This window comes from Ambystoma mexicanum, chromosome 10, assembly GCF_040938575.1.
Source record: "Ambystoma mexicanum isolate Mex_15411 chromosome 10, UKY_AmexF1_1, whole genome shotgun sequence".
NCBI lineage: Eukaryota > Metazoa > Chordata > Amphibia > Caudata > Ambystomatidae > Ambystoma > Ambystoma mexicanum.
In genome coordinates this window covers 1094588218-1094612937 of record NC_090932.1, presented here as the reverse complement: position 1 = coordinate 1094612937, position 24720 = coordinate 1094588218, and the positions used below count along the sequence as shown (strand labels likewise).

At 47.2% G+C, this 24720-nt stretch overlaps 1 protein-coding gene across 6 annotated transcripts in view; it reads right to left on the bottom strand.

Annotated features, from left to right (window-relative positions):
• Positions 1 to 7430: 7430 nt before the first annotated feature.
• Positions 7431 to 24720, bottom strand: part of DUSP11 (dual specificity phosphatase 11) — a 494978-nt gene continuing 477688 nt past the window's right edge. For 3 of the 6 annotated variants that reach the window (XM_069618928.1, XM_069618925.1, XM_069618927.1), the window contains 3 exons: positions 10100 to 10135; positions 9303 to 9355; positions 7518 to 8076 (listed from right to left, as the gene is read on the bottom strand). In XM_069618928.1, coding sequence (XP_069475029.1) covers positions 7727 to 8076; positions 9303 to 9355; positions 10100 to 10135 — 439 coding nt within the window. In that variant the 3' untranslated portion in view covers positions 7518 to 7726. Of the gene's footprint in view, positions 8077 to 9302; positions 9356 to 10099; positions 10136 to 24720 lie in introns of all 6 variants that reach the window. The other 3 variants (XM_069618930.1, XM_069618926.1, XM_069618929.1) reach the window with 2 other exon arrangements.

Sequence of the window (24720 nt, the reverse complement as noted above, 5' to 3'; positions counted from 1 at the left end):
CACCGGAGGATGTAGAGTAACCGATAGCATAGGAAGCACCTTCTTTAAGATTCTGATGTGGTAATGGCCAGCTTTGCATACCTCAGACACTTGGTCATTCATAGAAAGAGAGGATGAGAGAATTACTCCCAGATTCTTCACCCTATTCACGGAAACTGGGAGAGCGCCAAGGGAGGAAGGCCAAAAAGAGGACACAGAAAGAGTAATCAGGAGGGGCTCCTACCACCATCACCTCTGTCTTGTCCCCATTCAACCTCAACCAAATGCGACTCATCCACTCACCTACAGCGGTCAGGCACTGATGAAGGCACGACAGCTGAGTCCGATCAAGGTCTAACTATCAGGATCTGGGTGTCATCGGCATAAGAACAGCACCTGACGCCAAGGAACCGGATCAGGCAAATCAAAGGCCAGATGTAGATGTTGAAAAGAATGGGAGACGAGGCAGAGCCCTGCGGAACCCCGCAGGCGAGGCGGCAGGGGCCCGACAGAAAGGAAGAAAGTAAGCACCTGAGTGCGGTCGGCCAAGAAGGAGGAAAGCCAGGCCAGCACCTGGCCCAAGATGCCAATTTGAGAGATGCGAGGGAGCAGAGTGGGGTGCTCTATGGTGTCAAATGCCACTGACATATCTAAGAGAATCAGGGCACCCACCCCACCTGAATCAACCAGTCTAGCAATGTCATAAAGAACCGAAACCAGTACACTTTCGGTGCCCGACCAGGCCTAAAACTCGATAGGGCAGAATCAAGAAGTTTAGAAAATTCCAAAAAGGAGGATAGATGAGGAGAAACCAAGGATTCCAACAGCTTCATAGAAAAAGGAAGTAAAGGAATAGGACGGAAATTGGAGAGAATAGATGGATCCAAGGAGTGTTTTTCCAGAAGGGGAATAACCGTAGTGATCTTCAGTTCTGACGGAATAACCCCCGACTGACATGTGACATTTATGGCAGACGTGAATTCCGTTAAAAGATCCCGAGAGATCTTTCATAATAACATATGGTACCACATCAAGAGGAGAGGCAGACTTAATAAGTTGTATGGTAGTGGATACCATCTCCTCTGTAAAAAGTGGAAAGGAGGACCATTTTTCCACTGTGGCTGGGTTGCTTAGGCCTATCTGTTGCCTTTCCGGAGCCAGTGCTGATGCAGACACAAGAATGTTATTGCGAATGGCCTCAATTGTGAGCACAAAGAACAGAGACAAGGCGTCACATCGGTCCTGAGAAGGACTTATCACAGGAGAGAATCTGTCTGACCGAGACAAAGTTTTGACTGCTGCAAAAAGAGCTTTAGGCTGGCAGAGAGCCGCCTCAATGTTTTGAGCAAAGTACGATTTTTTTAGCTACTGTTATAGCTGAGAAATATACTACAGAGCAGGTTTGATTATCAGCTCCAAGGTTGCAGTCATACACAATGCGACATTTGCAATCAGACTGAGTTTAAGATGAGCTGCTTTGAGGTGTTCAGTTAACCAGGGTTCTGAGGGAAGGCGACGGGGTCGAATAAGCAGTCGAAGGACAATCTCATCTGCAGCTTCAAGGAGCAGGCCAGAAAGGGTAGAAAGAGAGGTAGCTGATACCGCTTGGCACTAAGCTTTAACAAGTGTAAACAAACCTGACAAATCAGCAGATCGCCAGCCACATGACCAAACCCGTGCCGGCGGAATCTTTACAGGTGCGCAACCACTTTTAAATTTACAAGTCACCAAGTAATGGTCAGACCATAAAACCGGCTCAACTGATTGGACGGATAGCAGCGTTTCACTAGCCAATACCAAATCCAGGGTGTTACCCATAGAATGTGTGGGACCAAGTACCAATTGTGGGAGATCAGGGTCATGCAAACTAGTAAAAAATATATAAATAAAGCGCCAGGATCCTAGGTGAATTACATTTTAAATAAAGATCCCCAAGAACCACAAGATGCGTGTATTTAAATGGAGATCAGCCACCAAATCGGCCAGAGGTCCGGGAAACTAAATATGAGGCCCAGGGGGGCGGTAGATCAACAAGAAATGACAGGTGAGAAAAGGGGACATCACACACCGCAACAATAAAACTTCCATTTGTTTGTTTTGTTTGTTTATTTATATTGCGCACCAGACCCGGGGGTATTTGGGCACGAAGGCAGAAAGAGGGTTGTTCAACTTACATTACATGTTACAAATAAACAAGGAGAACAGCTGTGGTTACAATGCTGTAGACATGTAATGTCAAAGAATCATAAAAGTATGTGCAGTAGGTTTACAAGAGTGCAGTAGTGACAGATTAATGGAACAGAACACATACAAAATATACATGAGATCCAAATGGCAATGGCGCAAGGTTAAATATCATTATCTTTTAGCCATTGGATCAAATTGCCAGGGAGTGGGGACAACAGAGTTGAACGACCATAAAAGCAGATAAAAATTACTGCAACCCCACAACCCACACTGGATGGAGGGCGATCTAAATTAATAATTCTAAAATCATCAGGCATGGCCTGCACCAAAGAGGGTGCTGAGCTCTCCTGGAGCCAGGTCTCTGTGCGAAAAAGCAGATCAGGATAGCGGTCTGATAGAAATGTTGGTTGCATGTGCCGGTAAGGATCTAGTATCGAGTAATAGCATCAGCAACTGTACCTGCGTGGATTTCCGCTACTGTGCAAGTTTTGAATATCTTTCAGTGAACGAAGGATTTCCTCCTTCACTCGCCGCCTTCGCCCCAGATTGCAATTGCGTATTGTTATTGCGTGACCAATCAGCAAAAACTTGTAGTTTTGCCGAACTACACCTCCCAGGCTTAATTTAGCATTCTTCAGCCCCTCGGCATGCGTCCGGATTGTGGACGCTTAGGCTGCTGAACTCCACGCAACTCCCGACGTTGGTCCTCAGCCTCCCTTCACAGGTACTCCCTTTTACGGGCGCCTTGCATTTCACTTCCCTTCTTCTGTTCCATACTTAAGATGTGTCCTATACCCAAAGGACACACGGCAGAGCCTGATAACACTGTTATTAACGATCTTACCGTCTTACCACATGGCAAAAAAGAGCTGCCTATGCAGTCCTTCACTACTGTGCTCAACACTCAATCCTTGTTGTCCCATGGAGTTGAGGTTGAGGACTTGCTCTCACAATCAGGCTAGGACCTCATGGCAATCACTGAGTCTTGGCTCAATGACTATCTCTAATGAGGCCACTCTGGCTGTCCCCCCCCCCCCCCCCAGGGTATGTTTTACTAAGGGCTGATTGCCAGGATGTCAAAGGGGGAGGGGTTGCCCTCCTTCTGAGAGATGGCTTTCAATACCACCTCTGCTCACATGAGCCCCTTGACAAGTGAATCACTGATCGCCAAAATCAAGATCAACAACATTACGTTAATCATCCTTATCTATCGTCCTCCTCGCAACCTTCCCATGTTTGAAGAACAACTCTTACAACTGCTTAATAGTGTCATCCAGCAATAAAGTCAATTTTGTTCTCCTGCGTGATTTTAACTTATGGGCCAATGCTCCCTCATAAAAATGCCCACTCACTGTTTGCCGCCCTTTCTGCTATTCTCAGCAGGTAACCAATCCTACCCACATAGACTGTCATATCCTGGATTGGATCTTGTTTCAGGAAATCCAAGCCTCTGGCCCTACCATCACTCTGTGTCCCTGGTCGGATCACTCCTTAGTTCATTTTACCATCACTCTACCCCACTGCATTCTCCAGAGTCGATATCACCTCTAGCCTCCCCACGACCACCAGATCATTCAAAAAACGTACTCCTGAAAGACTATCTCGGGAACTCGCTGACAGAATAGGTAATAAGTCTAAATTTGAAAATTCCACTGATATTTCAGAACACATGAAAAAGACACTGGACTCAATTGTTGAGGATCACGCCCAGACTCATTAAAAGTGAAACCCTGACAAAACATTGGTTCAATGATGAAATCCTCTCGCTAAGACATCGTAGACGTGCATCAGAATGTGCCTGGCGAAAACACCCTTTGCCGGATCTGCTAGCTGCCTACAAATGTGCATTAAAAAAAGTTCAAAACCGCCATTATCAAGGCAAAATCTGCCTATTATAGCAATTGTATCCATCAGGCAAAATCGAGGTCTAAGGAGCTTTTTTCCTTTCTTCACTAATTTAACTCCAATACACAGACAACTGTGCAGGCACCCCAGGATGCTTCCTGGTGTCAAACTATTCATGATGCCTTTTTGGCAAAAACGGACTCACATTTAGAAGCTAGTGCGTCTTCTTCTAACAATGTTACTTTCACCTCTCCGCTATTAGCCTCTGTTCTCACGCCCTCTAACACACCTGAACAACTCCTTCCGTTGATGCCTTTCAGCGATGCCTCTGACCAGCCTTTTCCCATTTAATCTACAGGGTCACCCTCCCCACCTTTGCATGAGTCTACCGACAACTCCCCCACCAAAAAGCCCTCTTTTACCCCATCTGAGGTGACCACGATCATACTCAATATGTATCCCACCTCATGTAAAGGCGATGTATGCCCGTCTAGGCCGTTGGTACAATGCCTCAAGACTATTAGTTCTTGGATTACTAAATTGATTAATCAGTCCTTTACGGAGGGCCAAGTACCGGCTAACCTTAAGGATGCCTGGATCACGCCTCTGCTTAAGAAAGCTAATCTTGCACTATCGGCCAATAACTAATGTGCCCTTCCTTCTGAAAGTCATGGACCGCGTAGCCCATCTTCTGCTACAGACATTTATCGATGACAACGCCATCCTTGGTCCTCGTCAGTCAGGCCATCGAGCCCGTCGCGGCACATAAACAGCCATTCTAGATTTAAAATATAATCTATGGTCCATAATCGATCGCGGCCATCCGGCACTCCTGATGTCGTTAGATCTCTCCGCCGCATTCGATTTAGTCGACCACGTGCTCCTGGCTACAAGGTTGCAATCCCTTGTTGGCTGTACAAAACTTACTACACAATGGTTAGCGTCCTTTCTTGGTCACCGGAATGCCTGCGTGGTTATTCAAAATTCTTCTTCTATACCCTCCTTGCTTACACATGGTGTTCCCCAGGGATCCTCTTTGTCCCCCACTCTTTTCAATATTTATATCCTTCCTCTGCTTCTGTTGCTTGATGACCTGGGTGTCTTGTATACCAACTACACTGATGACACCTAGATCATCCTTGAACTCTCGGGTTCCTATTCTACTGATTCTAAAGCCATTTCTGCCATCTACTCCATCATCCATTCCTGGAGGAGTCTGCATTTCATGGCGTTGAATGCTCACAAAACAGAGATCCTTATTGCTGGATCCAGTCACATGTTAAAGAACCTCTCAAATGAATATGTTTCATTTATCATCGCCAATGTGTTCATTCCGGTGGTCCAAGGCGTTAAGACACTCGGTGCCACCATTGACGCTGAACTCTCAATGCGCCCACGTGTGTCAAACATTCGAGCCACTTGCGGCTGGATAAATAGGCAACTTTGTGCAATGCGCCCTTTCTATCCATCAGCAATTAAGTCCCTTCTTACATCCACTCTTGTAAATTCTAGGTTAGACTATTGCAACAGTCTCCTAGCAGGCGCTTCCGCTGCCAATATTGCCGCCCTTCAGATTACGCCAAACGGCGCGGTCTGAGCCGTGCTTGGCTTACCAAGGCATCTTTCAATCACGAGGCCCGGAAGAAACTGCATTGGCTTCCCATTAAGCAGAGGGTATCTTTTAAGATACTTACTTTTACATTTAAATGCCTGAATAGCACTGCACCCAGCTACCCGACAGCACATTCAACGTTATGTCCCAGGTCGATCACGGAGGTCCACCAAGCAAGTCAGGCTTTGTCAGCCTCGCTTTCGCTTAGTCAAATTTGGTAAAACCAATTTCTGCGTAATTGCGCCAGCTCTATGGAACTCACATCCTCTTCACCTCAAGAGCTCCACTTCATTGGTCAACTTCAAAAAGAATCTCAAGCCTCACCTCTTTACTGCCCCCTTGTTCCACGTCTTGATTGTCACCATCTTATTTGGTCTCTGACCCTTTCTGTTTTTTCGGATTTGTATAGGTCTTGCATGGTTTTGTGTGTGCCGTGAGGCCTCCGGGCGATTTGGCACGTTATTAAGAATTAAAATATATATATAAAATAAGCCTGACTGCTCTGCCATAGCTACACTTCTAGAGAGATCTGGTTTGCCTTTTGGTTGGAATCCTATTTTCCCCATTAGGTTAAATGGTTTTACATCACTCTCGGGGGGGACTGCAAAAATCTAACCAACAAAAGCGCATCAACTGGATGCCAAGGGCTAGCAATGAAAGGGCATGACATGCCATGCACAGCTCCAATGCGTGGTACAGTCCCAAGCACAACAAAAAGAGCAGCTGGTCCGACACTGAGAATAGTCTCTCACAGGCAAAATGAAACACCGCTTTTACCCAGCATAAGAGCAGGGATCGTTAGTAGAAAATGGAGTGCAAAACATAGGCTGAAAAAAAATTGAGGTATGTGAGCAATGGATTTGTGTAAATTAAGTGTTTCATTAAAGTTGCATGGCGAAAAGGACTGCTGGGCGAAGCATGGCCATTTGCATAGGTACTGCATCTGTACTTTGATTTTCATAAAAGGTATGGGGGAAAGGGGACAAGACAAAGGAGTACGATGACAAGCAAATTAAACCTGGTGCCCATAGATCCTCACAAGGGTGAAAAGATTAAACACGTGGTCGAATAAGTTGAAATGTCATAGAACCTGAAAAAAAACTGCTTGGACTTTGAAAGCGGGGCCTTGATGTTGATAGACCAAAAGAATCACTTTTCTCATGTGTTAACATGACTGAGAAAACACATGCACCATTACCGGAATATGACCACTGCAGAACCATGAGCACTGTCTAGATGCAAGTAAAGGGGCAGGTTCAGAACCCCATTAATACAAAAGCACCACACCTTCTGGAATATGGCCAAATGAGCAGACTAATTGTAGGTCAAACCATGTAGTTAGCACTTTCAGCCAGCCACTTTCATAACCGGATTAGTTGCACAACGAGATTGTATTCCTATAAAACAACTCTCTCTTACCTACAATGGTTTCATTAAGTCCAATAGCTCAATGTGATAGTTATCCTATCTGACGAGGTTGCTGCATTGATTCAGGACATGGGAGGGGGTAAAGTTGAAGCCATTTGCGCACTTCATGTAATCGAATGAATCACCTCTGGGTTACTTTTTTTGTGGCTCCCAATACTCTTTTCTATGCACAGAAGGTAGAATGAGTTAACATTCTGAGGTTCAATACCTTAATGTCAATCTCGAGGCAGGGGAGTTGGGGTCTGGGGACTTTGGCAGGTCTGACGGTTGGAGGCTGGAAGCATAAAATAAAAACAAAAATAAACAACTGGCCTATTCTAGAACAACTTGCAGCAAATGAAGATGGTGACAAAAGTATTAAGAAATCGCCAGGCTGGCATACTAAAACATCACCTTTTATTCCTGACTTCCAAGTGCAATGAGCTCTAAAGGATCACATACACAACTTCAAAGAGGAGCAGAAAGGTTTGACTTGGTAAAGTCTTTTAATAAAAGTCCATCTCAAGTGTATGATCGCGTATCTTCAAGCCTCCATTCGCAACATAATTATTCCATTGTTTTCAGAGATTCTGAAGCGTTCCCTGACAAAGATAAAGCCGTCTTTAGAAAATCCTCTTACATTAAAATGAAAAGTCTGGTACATAAATGAATTTTTTTTTAATTGCAAGGGAATCCCTAGAAAGCAAAGGGGTGCGTGTGGGCATTGTATGTCACACACATTCTTCTTGCCTCATTGCATTCTGCGTTTCTTTTGTTGATGTGGAAGATAATTTCTGTCCAAATCGTGGGGCTGTTGTCTTGGTGGCACTTGTAGCTGCTTCGTCGGAGATGGAAGGGCCAGCGGTGGCATACAGTGTGGCTCTTTATAGTCAGGGAAGTGGATGTGACTAGGAGCTGGGCCATTCTGTTCCCACTGCTGCACTCGACTCCAGTTGCGCTCTGAAATGCTTCCTTGTGGAGGATGATAGGCAGGATAGCCACGATCGTCCTGCCCATGATGGTATGTGACTGGGGGAGGGGGCAGCCTGCAGGGGGGGAAAAAAAAGACAGGCAACTAACCAAGGGGGAAATGGCAAAGTAAAGCAGGAGAGGGTTATCTTGTTTCATCATTTATTTTCATCATATGTTATATATTCTGTATTGCCTTTTTTTGTCATTATGTGTAACTACGAAAATGCATCTTCTTGTAATGCGCCCAGATAACCTATGGTGAGGCGCGCACTATGAATAAACATACATTTGCTCCACAAACAGTGTTGGGGTCTAGAAGAACATATTTGCTCACAATCAACCTCAACAATGGTGAGTAGCAGGGAGAGTAGAAAAAACGGAAAAGGGACACGTGGTAGTTTTAGAATTTACATTTATTCCAGATTTATTTTTACAGTTTAGATGTCATGATTCAAACCACCAGAAACTGCTAACGTCATACTGTTTGCTAAAACTAAGTTTAAACTAATCGTTCTCAAAGTCAGAATAAAAGGACAAATTCCTCCCCACAAACTCGAATACATTATAGGACACACACACTAAAAGGGAACATTCTATACATATGCCTTGCATAGAGGGAGGGTTAAAATAATCGGAGACCAGGCCCAGAAGGCCACCCCAACATCCAGTAAAATTGGGTACGATGTACTGAACCTAATTAGCTCATAGTGTACCTCTAGATAAACTTCAAAACACTTTAGCGGAATCTGTAATTAAGTGTCCACTGTTATCCTGCAGGAACATTGTGAATTGCAGTGATTTTTTTTTTTATAATTCCCCAATGTATCAGTGGTACCTGCTGAAGTCTGGTTTTAGCAGAGAACTCAGAAATTCAGAACCAAAGCTATGGCAGAAACATCGATTGTAGTCCACTATCAGCCCTCCTCCCTCTTGGAGTTAAGACTGACTGCTCTGCCACAGTTACATGCCGTAAGAAGAGGCTTGGTTTAATTGTTAGGTCCGAACACCATCCCACATTTGAGTTACATGGTTGCACAACCCTCATACCAGAGTTGTACAGAAATCTTCCTAACATGGTGAGTGGCGCCATATTGAAAGCACTGGAGCCACATGTCACCCTACACCATTCAAGCTCCTTATATTATCCACCAGGTTGTCACTGCTGCCTAGTGCAAACATCTCACAACAACTTAGTTTCTCAATCAGCTAAATACACAACCCTTAGGCCTTTCACAATCCCCATAGTAGCACATACACCAGTAATGCTCGCCTAGAATAGGTGGTGGAGCAGAATACGTACCATAATCCGTGCCCATCGTGCATAGAGCCAATTTGTGTGCCAGTTGTGGTAGTCTTTGTATAGAGATAAAAAGAGGGTGGAAGATAAGAGTCAAAAGACAGTGCTCGGGAGATGAGGGGGGCAGTTGACAATGGGAAGTGAGGTTGGTAAAGGCAAAGTGTACACGTGATCAGTGACTGCCCCTTCTACCTTGATGAAAGAACTATGTGATTAGGTGGGAGCAGCAGCTGACAGTGATCGAAGTGAGCGGGAACGGTCTGGAGAGATGTTCCACTACTTTTATTTTTTAGTGTTTGCCATTCCTCTACTTTTTAAGACCATATTCACCATTCTATACAGAGGATTTGTCCATGCATGTCATTGTGCAAGTGTTATGTTGTAATAGGAGCCTTAGTGTTTGTTTTGTGCAAGTAGCGCTACAAACCCTCAGGCATCTGAGCGCTGCTTATTGCCCATGGTGTGTGGTGCTCATTTATCGACCCGGAAGGATGAAAGGCTGAGTTTGGCCCTGCCGGGATTCGAACCTTTGTCTGCAGGCTCTGCATGGATGTCAAAGTGAGCGCTCTACTTGCTGTGCTATCGGACAGACTATTCAAATGCTCCAGCCGCCCATCTTGTCACATGTTGCACTATGCTCCTGCCTAACCTCTCCCCTGTCGAGACCACAGTGCCACTACTTTTTTTTAGTACACTTCTACCACTGGCAGCTGCTGCTTGAACTTGTTAATGCAGATCGCAGACCTGGCTCTAATCCCAAGTAGGGGTATAATCAGTAGTGTTCATGCAGGTGCCCTTACCTCTGAGGTCCCTGATGTTGCCAACCTGATGAAAACCTAAAACCAAGGTAAGAAAAAAATGGCAAATATTTATTGCCTTAGCTCACATAAATAACATCCACAAAGGTGGATTACACGCCTACTGAACAAGTAAGTCTACCCACACCAAACCTCGTTCAATGCACAATTTCATCAGCAGCGTGCTTTGTACTGTGCATATAATTACAACATGGGGAGTTCACAAATATCTGCTGAAAACGAGGGATATCTGTATTTTGCAACATAAACCACTTTATCTGTCTTTTTTGGACCGAAGCACAGTGTGGCAGGTTAAAATGACAGAGACTGGATTGACAGTATCACTCATTTATTTAATAAGAAAAAGGCCTAACTTTCCCTATTGCTATAAGAGTGTTCCCCGTTTATATACATAACTAACGTGCTCGTCTGTCGTCTGGAAGACATCAAATGAATCTGTCAGCGGTCTAAAAAAATAATTCTTACTGACCCAACCACTATTCTACCAAAATACGGTCAGGAGAATGTCTCCCTTCAACCGACTGTCTTTCTTGCAAGGTTTCTCCTTTTCTTCAGAGTTAATAGACTCATTTTAAATAGTGTCTTGTCACCATCTTCACAAGTTCTTGTAACTCTTTCACAAGCTCTTTGGGTTCCCCCTCCTCGTTAGGGATTTTCTTCCAGGACTCCCTTTTAACTCTCCGTCTTATCTTTTGTTCCACAGTGATAGGTCATTTGTACTTCTGTACATTTTCTTAGATGTGATATGCTTTCCTGGTGGTTAATCACCCCCACAGCCCACAGGGGTGGTTGGTTTTGGGTAACATTTCTCTTTAGGGATTCACTTGCCCTTACTTCATAGGATTCTCCTTCTTGTTTGTTACCCTCGCTGCCTCTTAACATATGCTGTACTTTTCCCTCTTCCTGGCGGTATTTGTGCTCTGCTCTTAATGATCTCTTTCAGGTTTACTCAGGGGTTCTCTTTCCGTCAGAGTATTCCCTTTCTCCGATTGGACCCACTCTTCAGGTCTTAATCCCTTAAGTGCTAAGGACAAGCTATCTCGTCCTCAGCACTACATTTGCAGTGCTGAGGACGAGATAGCTTGTCCTGGTTAGCACTTGTGTTTGTGCGATCGCAGCAACGCAGCAATCGCACAAACAAATCCAACCCCAAGCTATATGAGGAGGAGGTTCCTTCTCACGGTTGGATTTCATTCAAGTTCACGTCAGCGTACGTAATGCGCGCTGGCGCGAGACTGAATGTAAATTTCACTGCTGCAGCCATTTCCGGCTGTGAAATGGAAGGTAGGTTTCTCCCTCGATCTCTGGCATTTTCTTACAGTTTTGATCAAGGGAGGTGCCCTTGGAAAATGGACTCTCCCCTTTCCAACGATACCTACATTGAAGCATTGCTGGTCGTGGATCGCTCAATCCGCGCCCAGCAATGCCACTAGACACCAAAGATTCTTTTTTGAAAGGGTGGGGGAGGAGTGAGAGGGCCGCTTAGTATATAAGCGTCCCTCCCCCCTCTGGCCCCTAAAGGATGGAGAAGAACGTTTAGCCCACCCTGGGGGTAGATGGGCACACCAATCTGCCCCTAGGGAAGGGGCAAACAACCCCCCCCCCCCAGAAACACTAACAAAAAAATTGTTTATATAATACATACACATTTTTTGCTGGGGTTGTTCTGGGGGTGGGGGTTTACTAGACCACGAGGGATTTTTTTATATGATGGGGGGCATGTCATGTAGCCCTCCCTAAACGAAGATTGCTAGAGTAATCTGGCAATATGCCCCTAGGAAGGGGCAAATGTGTTTTTACTAGGGGTGGGGGGTCACTAGACCACCAGGGAAAGCTGGAAACAGGGCAGGGAGCGTGATAGTTAGGATTTGTTTTTGCTGGGCTGACCACAGATAAATGTTTTTGTTTCGTTTACAGGTTTCTGATTTGTTATAAGTTTTTTTTTTTTATTCTACGGTTAGGGCCCATTTTTGGTGGTGTGGGTGTTCAGGAGAGGTATTTCGGTGGGCTGGGACACAATTGCAGGGTCAGGCCATAAAATGGCCCAATGCCAGCAGAACATTGCTGTTTCCTTCGGAGCGGCTGTCTCCCATGCGGATCGATCATCCCCAAGTGCAACGGCAGTCCCAGGGAGCCCAGGCAGGGTCCCTGCATGGGCTCCCTGTGACTGACACTGCACTTGGGGATGGTCAACCACATGGGAGACAGGCACCCAAGGCTGGGGACATCACCCCCCTCCCCCCAGAGCTCTGGCTGCGCTGCATTAGAGCTTTTCCCTCTGGGTAGTGTGAGAAAACTGAAGGTGCCTCACCAGTTAGTCCCCGGGGATCTGTCATCCCGGTGGCTAGGACACGGCCATCACTTTGGGATGCAGTTCTTGAGGGTGGCCCAGTGCAGGATGATCACCTGGATTAGGGGTCTTCTTGGCGGAGTGGAAGTGGGGCACCGGATGGGGAGACACGGTATCCCCTTCCCTGTAGCACCTTTTCCCCATCCTACCAGGTAGGATACCTAGGAACTCAACACCCCTTCCCACTTTCCCGACACAAACACTTTCTCACGGACAGTTCACCATGAGGGGACAACGGACTAACACCAGAGCCGTATAGCCGAGATGTCCCAATACAATGGTCAGGCAATTACTGATCATTACACACACCTGACTTCCATCACACTTCCCCACACAAATAAAAGGCAGAGCACAAAAGCACACTCTGCGCGAGGAAAAGCACACGAGGAAACAGCAGTTCCAAGATGGCAGTTGAATACAAGGAGAAAAACGGCAAGACCAGAGAAGGTTGCAAGGAGGGAAGGGTCCTTGACCTTTAAAAGACCATTACTTTTGCGAACCTTGGAAAGTAAGAAGCCTAAGACCGGGAACTAAAGCCGATCAAACCTACACTATGCATCGAAGGTACCTGGGGCTCTCCCGCATCGATAACCAAGGCAGGGAGGAGCGATTGCTGCTGTGGTACTGTCCTGGGCTCCTACAACAAAGCAGCGCCAGTAAAGACAGCACAGCTGGTGAGTCAGAGCTTATGTTTGGAACCAAGATTGAAAGCTGCAACATTGTATGAAGAAATCCAAGGAGGACAGTGTGGGAAACGCATGTGATGAGCAAGGCGAATATAAATGGAAACCAAAATAGTAAATGAACGTTGGGAGGCCAAGTGAGATACGGAATCTGAGTGGTCCAGTGCCACGTGGGTGCTCATTCGAAGGTCTCGGTTAGGTATCCAACTGAATGGCAACTGTATTGTAAAACAGAAGCTTGTATCAAAGTGGTCCTGCAACGTGTCAATCTAAATCCTGTGCACAATCGAAAGTCTTCGATAAACCAAGGAGAACTACAATTGGTCCGATCCCGGCTGAGGGAGACTAATTGGAAAAGGGGAAGGATCTGAGTCCTGCTGAGGGGGATCCGGTGTATACCGGGAGTCACCCGAGAAAACTATTATCTGAACTTTGTAAAAAGTGGGATATGAGCCTGGAAGAGGGGAATCCGCAGTAACGATGGTAAGGTAACAGGGATCTGAGCCCGATTGAGGGGGATCTAGGGTGAAGCACCAGAGTTGAATACTTTTAAGAAGAAAATAACTATTTTATATTTTGTACATCAGGCCCTCTGAACCAAGAGACTTTGATGAGAAGAGAGACTTGGGCACAGGAGGCCCTGTTCCTGGAAACAGAACTGTATCCTTGTGTCGAAGAAGCCAGAGTGTGTGCTTTGCTCATGTGAACCGCCTTGCCCCATGCTGAACACATGGGGAAGGGAGGCCACCGGCCAGAACATCCCGACATATTTTGTGAACACTTCTTTCTTTTTCATGAACATAACCCCACACTAGTTGTTGTAAATTAGCAGTAAGGATTGGAAATAGGTTTTTGTGTATAGGCCCTTTCATTTTAACAAGACTCAACTAGGACTGCATTATTATTATTATTAGATGGTCGTAGCCTGCTCCATCTGTAGATTTAGATGGGCATTCATCACACCCTTGTGAAAGTTCAATAAACACCCTTGAACTGTGGTCACTGGTGTCCGTCTTACTGTTGATACCATGCGTTCCTTACAGTAGGAATGGGGACCCTGCCGAGGCTCCCTGGGACCAGCGCTGGACTTGGGGACGATCGATCCACATGGGAGACAGGTAGGTGCCCATGGCCGGGGACATCACCCATGACCGTCATGGAGGTCTAGCTGTGCCGAGTTGGAGCTTTTCCCTCCGAGTAGGGATGGGGACCCTGCCAGGGCTCCCTGGGACTGCCGCTGGACTTGTGGACAGTCAACACTTTATTTTCCACCCAGGACAGTGCACCCACACATGTGAGGTACCGTTTGTTGGGACACCTGTGGGAAGGTAAGATATGTGTTGCTGCCAGCATGTTTCGGTGGCTTCCTGGTGGCAAATGTCTGAAAATTGTGGTGTTCCCCCTACATTTTGGACTTGACCCGTACACTCTAGGGAAATTTGCACAAGTCAGACCTCTTTGAATTCCCACAATTGTCTTCTTTCTATAAATGCATGGGGCTCCCAGTTTCCCTGGTGGCTGGGACACCCCAGGCCCAAATCTGTGTGTTGTCCACGAAGCCAAATCGTCTTCCCCAGGGCATTTGATGTACCAATGGTTTGGCCTTTCCCACACATGAGGTACCGTTTTCGTCGGGACACCTGTGCGAACGTAGGACATGTGTTGTTGCCGGCGTGTTTTAGTGGTTTCCTGTTGGCAAATGTCTGAAATGTGTGGGTTTTTTTCACTACTTTTTGGAGTTTGCCGAGCCTTGTTGCTAATAAATTCTAGGGCGATTTGCCAAAGTCAGACCTCTTTCGATTCCCACAGGTGTCTTTTCAGAAATGCATGGGGTTCCCAGTTTTCCTTAGTGGCTGTGACACCCCAGAGCCAAATCTTTGGGTTGTCCACAAGACCAAAATCCTAAAAATGGCCTCTTCCCAGACCCTTTGGTATATCAGTGGTTTAGCCTTTTCCCTTTACCTGTGGGAAGGTAGGGCATGTGTTGTTGCCGACGTGTTTCAATGGTTTCCTGGTGGCAGATGTCTGAAAATTGTGTTTTATTTTCGGTACTTTTTTTAGTTTGCCCGGCCTTTTGGGTAGTACATCCTAGGGTAATTGGCAAAAGTCAGACTTCTTTGAATTCCCCCGGGTGTCTTCTTTTCAGAAATGTATGGAGTCTACATTTGCAACCCTCGCAGCATACCTCTACATCTGCGTAACTAACATTCTGAAACCACCAAATGACTACCAAACAACCACTTACCAAGGACTGCCACTCCCAGGTCTCACAGCTGCCACCTGTGAGCACAAACCACACACAATGCCACATTCAAAACCATCTAAGCGTACTCTTTCACCCTGCCTGCCACCTAGGGTCTCGGGCCTGCCACGCCCAAACAACTATCGCAACCATCCAAGAAACACAGCTAACATTCTGCAACCGTACCAAAATATAACATGACCACACACAACACCACCCATTCTCACAGCAAAGAACCTGTCACCTGCACCATTACCTACCAGACAGAGCACCTCACAATCATACTACAACTACCCCCGAGAGACATATAAAAGTAGGAAATGAAAGGAAAGCTACAAACACAAAGAAAACATGAAAACAAACGTGGCTGCACAGCAACAGCACGTCAAAGGAACACTGCGACAGAAAGTTGATCAGACCCCTGTCAAGTGAAAAGATCTCACAAAATGAATGCATTCAACAGACATGTGCACAAAAACATAGGCCAAAACTTATACACGGGTGCCATCACACTTACACAAGCAGACACGTCAATCTCCCATTAATTCAGCAATCTGACCCGAGCGGCGGGGGCATTACCGACTTAGGTAATGCCCCGGGGCCCATAGGTATAGGCCCCAAGCAAAGCGAGGGCCTTACCGAAGGCCCCAGGGCATTACCTGAATCGGTAATGCCCCCGCCGCGAGGGTCGTATAGCTATTAGTACCGCGGCCTGCAAGAACTGCGTGACCGGGGCACTAAAAGCTTTATTTTTTTCCAGAAACACGGCGGCGTTTCGGGGAAAGAAAAAAAAAAAAAAAAAAAGACGTCAAAGAAAATGGCCGCCATGGAAAGGGAAAACGGTGTCCATTTTCCCTTTCCATGGCGGCCATCGGAAGCAGACGCGCCTGAAACAGAAGCGTTTCCAGCGCGTCCGCTCCCGAAAAAAAGAAGGTAATTGGGGTTGGGAGGGCGAAAGGGATGGGAAAGGGGAAAAAACCCCCCAAAAAAATATAAATCTTACCTGGGTCCCCGGTGGGGGACGATGGAAGTCTCCAGCCGTGTGGAGGCTCGGAGCGGGGATGGCTACGCTCCGAGTCTTCATACGGCTGGAGGCTTTCATCGTCCCCCACCGGGGACCAAGGCATAGAAGGTAAGTGGGGTGGGGAGGGCAGGGAGGTGGGAGGAGAGAGGGGAAAAAAAAAGCCTTACCTCTGTCCCCGGCAGGGGGCGAAGGTAGCCTCTTAGCCTTGGGGAGGCTCGGAGCGGGGATGGCCCTGCTTCGAGCCTCCTCATTGGCTGAGGGGCTGCCACGCCCCCCCGCCGGTGACAAAGGCCGTGGAATCCCGACGGAGGGATTCCCGGCCTGGTAACGACTCGGCAAGGGCCAATCAGAATGGCTCTTTCATTCTGATTGCACCCTCGCCGGGTACTAATAGGGTATAACAATCATTTCACTGGTTCATATACAATTTCCTAAAATTCATTTCCTTCTCCTAAATGCATTTCATAAATAAATATATGTATGCCCATTACATAAATACATTCCGTTTCACAAGTTCATTGCATAAATAAATAACCATCAGTACGCACATTCACCCCGTGCCATCACATTTAATCCGTTTGGATCCCATCCTCGTCGCCACTTGTATTATCTGGATTAATGCAGTAGGCACAGGTAAGCAGGAAGCACACTGGAAGCAGGTAAGTATAAATAGAAGTAGTCTATTATGTTACAGGGCTAGATAAGAAGGGAGGTAGGAGCCAAGGTGAATACATCCTTCCAAGTCAAATCTCCCATCCTGTGTGTCCAAATGTCACTCCTGGTACCTTCAGGTACCGTTAGGTTCCAGGCTAACCAGCTACATTCTATTGCTTGCATTGTGTTCACCAATGAAAGCCCCATGCTACACAACCCTATAAAAATAGGTATATTTTGTTTCCACTGAACCAGTTCTTGAAAGCTTGGAAAATGGCGAATTAAGAACAGCAAACCATTTGTTCCTAGCTCACACAAGGAAAAAAAATCACAGGCTTCTTTGTAGATCATTTTATTGGCATTTTCTGAAAAAAACACATTTGTTTTTATTTTCTCTTACTCTCATACAGCAAACTAGGATTCCTTGGCGCCGTTATAAACGCCTACAAGTGGGAAGAAAAGGGGTCAAATTTGGCTGTGATATCTTATGTAACAGAAAAGTTACAAGGGATTGAATGCAGACATAACGAAATCTCCAAAACAGGGCTCAGCCCTGGGAGGGAAAACCCTCAGCAGTTAAGGGGTTAACATGTGCGTTACTTTCTCCTCTTCCCAGGGTATTTACACAGCACTCTTTATCTCTTTTCCAACCTTTATGGCGATTCTCTTTCTCGCATGATTACAGTTCCGTTTCATCAACTTTACTGCCACGTCAATTTCACTGGGATGAGTTTTTCTTGTTGCATAATGATTATCCGGCAGCCTCTCGAGTCTTCCGTTGCCTTGGGTCGCTCAAATTCACTTCGGTTGTCCCAGTTGTTCGCCTTCACGTTTCCAGCGTCCTGCTCCAAGTCCTCTCTCTCTTTGTGTGAACGGGTAGCATTGCAGTTAAACAGTTCCCCGATTTCTCGGCGTACTGGTTTTGGCGTCGTTGGACAGGCACCACGCCGACCACGAAGTCAACATGATCACACCAGCACCGGAATCCAGGTTCCCTTCTAATCAGGTTCTCTCTCCATACTAACGCTGGGCTTCCAGCGTTTCACTCTCGACACTCAAGCGTTCATGAGGAGTTGGGCCAATGGACCATGCACTGAGAACTTTTCAGTAAACACAGCAGTACACCAGGGCTGTGTCCTGACCCCTTGTTTTCATTACATATTAATGGGCTTTATCAGGTTCTGGTACAGACGGGAGCTGATGTACCAAAATTGGGGAACACAGCTCCTCCCGTTTTGCATGATAGTGTTAATTGCCCCCATGTCTTACGTAATCGAACAGTTAATCAGAGCAGACTATTTTTATGAATATTATCTCCACATAAATGCTGGTAAATCGGTAGTGATAGGCCAGACGGGAATGCACCAAATCAAACTGCCAACAATGCTCAGTAATAAAAGTATAATTAAGCGAGTCAAAGAGTTTGATTACTTAGGCATATGATTTGCTTTAAAAAGTGTCAGGGGAACCCAAAATCTTCAAGCAACCAACCAGATTTAAGCAAGCCACGGAAGAGGAGGTTACCAGATTTATGAATGTGTCAAAATCTTAACCCCTTGACTTCATCAAAAAGGTGTACATCAGCAAAGCGGTGTCTGGCCACGCGAACCCAAAAGACATTTAGATTGTAGAGAACAACATTTTTAAAGCATTGCTAAGGTCGCCATGTTCAGCCTCTAACTTTGGCATTTACAAGGAATAAGGTACCTCATTTCCAGAAGATGACATAGTGGCACAACCAATTATGCATTGGCTCAGTATCTGGAACAACCCAAAGGCGGGGCAATCAAAATGAATAACAGAACTATTATTAAAATCCAAAGTCCTCAATATTCCACGGCTCCGATATGTAAAACCTTGCCTAAAAAAATTAAACGCACCACAGCACTTTATGAATCCTCCATGCGGAATCCTTATTAAGGCAATTCACAACCTAGCTTATTTAGTTCATAAAGGAGTGGCGGTAAATTGTAAAACTGACCAACAGAAAACCTGCAATAATATTAGAAACCTCTATACAAAAGTATTCGGTACGGGCTAACACCCCTAATGAAAGGAATATTCTTTCTAGAGCAAGATTCAATGCATCCCTCTCAGAGCAACAACCTCTCTACGGTCAGGTGAAGCTAATAGGAAGCAATGATTGGTATGTGAAGCCTCTGCAGAAGACCTTTTGCATTGTATTCCTATTTGCCCAGCGTATACTTGTTTATATGGAATATTAGTTCCGAAATAAACATGAATTGAATATTTATTGTAGAAAGGTTTAATATCATCTTATAAGTTTGCATTCTCTGAGATTATCAGTAACTCCGCCATTTTGTTTTTGAGCCATTGCTATGTCCAGGAAAAGCATAGCCAAAAAAAAGCAGTTATGCACACATGGACTCACTTTGAGTCCAGCCGAACACCCTCCAAAGTGGTCTGGACGCTTTAGAGCAGTTTCTACTACTAGGACGGTCATTACATATCCTGTGGTAGTGTTCCTGAAAGTTGGGCCAACTCGATTGGCTGGCCGCCAAAACCTTTTGCTAGGATTCCTGGTGTGGGAGTGGTGGGTTGGCTTAGGCTAGCCCATAAGTGTGTAAGTTTATATAGGGAAGACCCTAATATTGACCTCAGTTGTGCTAGATTTTTGATAGAGTTGTTAAACTCTGCAGATTTTGACTTTCCAAGATGGCTGCTATGCAGTGAGGAAACGGCTTGCTGGAGCTACGTGCCCAGTTAGAAGCTTAAACTGCGGACTATGACTTAAAAGCATAATAAATGATTTGACCACCCAATGTTGTGGGCGACACGCAGCAATGCACATTTGTGTGCCAACTTTGACTTCGGAGAACAAAACCGAGGAGCCGCAAGTCGGGAATAGAGGAAGATTGAAAAGCAGAGTTGGACTCCAGGGGGATGACACGTGGCGCTTGACCGGTGCCTGCAGATGGCGTTCGGAGTCGCAGGGACCAGCCTTGCATCGCCGTTATTGCAGGAAGGAGTTTAGTGGAGTTGGGGGAAACGTAGGTGCTTTTTAGCGAGGCGGCACAGAGGGACAATGCCCAAGACACCGTCCGACATAAAGCTTCCAGGGAGCCCTGCAGGCGCTAACGGATCAGGGCGAGGCTCCATGACATGTATTGGCACTCGGTGAGTGAACCCTACCCTTACTGAAACATTATCTGGAACACTGCAGAACCCCCACCCCTGGATAAAGCTACAGCGAGCCCAGCAGAGATTCAATCTCGCATGGTCTCTGGCAGACCCCCTCCTCTCTGTCCTTTGGGGAGGTCGCATGCTCGCAGCATTGTTATTTTGAAGCGCATAAGTGGCAACGTGGGACAAGAGAGCCTCCCTGGGAAAGATAGCTGTCGAGAATTGCAGAAGGAAAAGAGTTTGGACCCCAGAGTGATTATAGATATATCAGGAACAACATAGCCTAAGCTATGGGGGTGGAAAAAGATTAAAGCAATCCTTGCACAGCACTTGCTTCAACTCTCCAAACGCTCACAGGAGACACACACTTGCTCTAACAATCTTGCTCCAACAATGTCTGGATGATGAGCCATGCGGTTTTCAAGTGGGCAAGCGGCGTGGGAGGGATACAGTATCGCGCACTATTGACATTTTCAGGAAAGTTACAAGATCAGAGTGAATTTGGAAATGAAAGGAAACACTTTAACCAGTATTAACAGCAGGGGAAACTGCATGTAGCACTTGGTCAATGTCAGGACCCAGGGGGGAAAAGAAAAGAACGCACCTCCTCGCTCCCACCCACTCCCAAAGAGAACCCAATAAGAAGCTGTTGGTACAGGTCTGGGGGGCCCAAAAGGACCCCGAGCTTACAAGAGACCTGGTTGAGGTGCAGCAGGGCAGTGCAGATACTAAGATGGCAGCCTCGAAAGAGGATGTTTAGCCGTGCTTTCAAGTTTTCCAAGACAAACTTGCTGGCTCTGTGCAACTACAATTTGACAATTGTACTGCAGAATAGAAATCCACCCTATAAGACATACGAATGGATATTGGTCTCTCTTGAGGAAAGAACAGTTACTAATGAGCAGGCTCTACAAGATCTGGCCCAGAAATCTACGCAATCGGAGGTGCTCCTTGAACAGCTAGCAAGGACACCATATAATGTAGAGCAGCAATGTGAAGTCTTAGAGAATATATCGAGGAGGTCCAATGTTCGCAACATTCCGTTATTGGTTATGGACTCAGCCTTGAGAGAGGAAGTCACAGGAGTCTTTAAAGGTCTACTAAACACCGACGATGAGGGAACAAGTTACTTACCTGTAACTGTTCTAAAGCATGGGTCTGGCATGGATTCACATGCTCATGAATATTCCCCGTCTTCAGGCTGGGAATCCTCGGTAAAAAAAAAAAATCAGTTTAATTTCTGAACTGTCTTTCTCCTAACAACCACTCACTGAGCTCTGGGTCATACTGCCCCCAGCCAATGACTGTCCTCTACCTAAGCCCCTCCGTAGGCAGCCATCTTCAGATTTGTTAGCACATAAAGTGGCAGTAGGACCAAGAGAAGAGCCACAGAGGGGTAGGTGGGAGGGTTCACATGTGAATCCATGCTGCAGACCCATGCTGCAGAACAACAGTTACAGGTAAGTAACTTGTTCCTTCTTCAGCATGGGGTCTGGCATGGATTCACATGTTCATGAATCTAGAATACATAGCAGTATACACATGCACAACCACGGGAAGTGGCAATGCTCAACAGAAGCAATCCCTTACCTCCTCACCGGGCTCACCTTCAAGCTAACAGGTTGCGTAGCACTCCTTGGACGACTCTGGACTCCTCCCCGGAATCCCTGTGGACGCAGTAGAATTGCGTGAAGGTGTGCGTCGATCTCCACGTAGCAGCCCTGCAGATGTCCAACAGGGGCACACCAGACAGGCACGCCGTTGTAGCAGCGATCGCTCTGGTGGAATGGGCTCTCGCACGGCCAGGCAGTGGCCGGTTGGCCAACTAGTGACAGTGGGTGATACAGCTGGAGAGCCACCTGAAAATGGAAGCCTTGGACAGGGCCTTCCCATGGTTCACAAAAGCTGAGAAGTTCTCCGGAAACTTTGGGCGGGCCACGTAACACTAGAGCCAGATCCAGCGAGTGCAAAGTCCTTTCAGCCGGCCAGCCCTCTGGCTTGGGGAACCTGCTGGCGAACCTCCGGCACTTGGTGCTCATCGCAAACCGATCGATCTGGGGATTGCACCATTCGAGGAAAAGGTAGACCACTGGATCCTGTCGAAGCTCCGACTCGTGGCAAGAGCGTAGCTCCCTGCTGAGGGAATCGGCAACAGTGTTTTTTACTCCTGCCAGGTGAAAAGTAACGAGGAACATCCCCTGGGCGACGGCCCAGTGCCATAAGTCCTGCGCCTCTTTGGAGAGCACTGGGGGATCTGGTGCCCCCCAGCGTCCGGATGTAAAATAGTGTGGTGGTATTGTCTGTGAAGACCCTCACCACCTTGCCCTTAAGGGACGGCAGAAATTACTCGAGGGCCCAAAATACTGCCCGTAGTTCCAGGACGTTGATGTGTAACGTCTTCTCCTCCGGTAACCACAGGCCTCTGGCGTGAAGATGGCCGGTGTGGGCTCCCCATCCTTCCAGCGAAGCGTCCGTCATGACAGTCTCCTGGTACGGGGGTCGGGGGGGGAGGGGTCTGGAAATCCGTGCCTACAGATAGATTGGAGCACACCCCCCACCACATTATCGTTCGACAGAACTCCTCGTCGAGCACGATCCTGTCCTAGAAGCCTCCGGACACCTGGACATAACGGGTGTCGAGGAACTCCTGTAGTGGGTGCATCTGCATCCTGCAGTCTCTAATGAGGTAAATGCATGACGACATCATGCTGACAAGAGACTTGATGGCTCTCACTGTGGCGCTCTTCAGTGCCAACAGCCTTTGGACTTTACCCAAGATGACGCTAACCTCTCATCCGATGGCGATGCCAGGCATGACACCGTGTTGAGCCGGGATCCGAGGAACAGAGTGTCCTGCGATGGAGTCAAGCAGGATTTGGCATAATTCACTGAGAACCCCAGATCCGTCAGCAGACGGATCGTCCTCGCTGTGTGGTCGATGGCGATGTCTCTTGATCCAAGTAAGGGTAGACGTGGATCCCTTGCAATCGTAGATGGGCTGCCACCGGCACAAGGCACTTGGTGAAGATCCTGGGTGCCAACTTCAGTCCGAAAGGAAGGGCCTTGAATTGGTAATGTTTCCCCTGGATGACGAAGCATAGAAACTTGCAGTGTCCTTTGTTGATGGGGATGTGGAAGTACGCATCCTCCAAATCCAGCAACAACAGAAAGTCTCCCTCTTCCAGCTGTCAGAGCACGTGATGAAGAGTGACCATTCTGAACTTCTGGGATGTTATTTATCTGTCCAGTCGTAGGTCGAGGATGGGCCTCCAGACCCGGGTCTTCTTTCACACAAGGAAGTTCCTTAAGTACACTACGCAGCCCCCAGAGCAGTTTTGGAACTAGCTCCATCGCCCTTTTTAAAAAAAAAAAATTTAAACGTGGCCCGCACCTCTAGAACCAGCTGAGGTTTTGATGCCAGGCCACCGGTGGTATTCAGGGCCACTTTCGTTGGAACTCCAGTGTGTGCCCTTGGGCGAGAGCGTCCAGCACCCAAACAGTCGGAGATGGTCTTCCACACGCCTCCCACCGGGGTGCACGGGTGGGGGCCTGAAGTTCTGGTCGGTTCAATCTTTCTTGAAGGTCGACGGACTGCTCTGCGGTCCCTGACGACAGTGACTGCCCCCCCGAAGGCCTTGGAGCGGCCCCTGTTGGATTCCTGGGTAGAGGAACGAGAGGGCTGGCGGTAAGAGGTGGAGCCCCCGCCACAACCACTCTAGGACCGGCTAGACTTCCCTCCTGAAGACCGAAAGGACGGCTGTTGTTGTAGAGTGCCTAAGGCACGAGCCGTCTCAGTGTCCGCCTTGATGGCCTGCAGGGATTCATCCACAGCCTTACCGCACAGGTTGTCCCCATCAAAGGGCATGTCCAAAACCTTTGTCTGGACCTCCTGCCTAAGGTAGCCTTGAGCCAGCCACAACAGCGAAGGCAGATACCGTTTCCCATCTGGCGGAATCCCGCGTCCGAGATGTCCATGGCCACCGTGATGGCATGATCCAACGCCACCTCGCCTTCATGAAGGATATCCAAAGCCTCAACCCGCTTATCGTAGGGGAGGAAGTCAATGAGAGGAGCTAGCGTAAATCACAGCTCCCGGTCGTATCTTGCTAGGATGGCGAGGGCACTGGCAGCCTTGACCGTCGTCGCTGCAGAGTAGATAACCCTCATACCCATCAAGTCCAATTTCTTCCCCTCGCTGTCCGGAGGAGTGGTTGAAGCAGAAGACGTTGAGCCTGATGACTTCTTCCTGGCAGCCGCTGAAACCACTGAGTCTGGCGACTGTTGAGACCGCAAGCACTTGGGCACAGAGTCCAGGCTCCCTGTACTACTTCTCCAGCCAGTCTCTCTTCACTGGGGCTGTAGAGGGGGTTCTTCAACAAAGCCAGTCCTTCTTCCCAAACATCATCCAGTAGAGGGACCGAGAGGATGGTCTTTCTCTTCGCCTCCCGGCGCTGATACAAGAAACCTTTTCCGTGGACGTGAGCTGGAAAAGCTCTGATGCGCGGT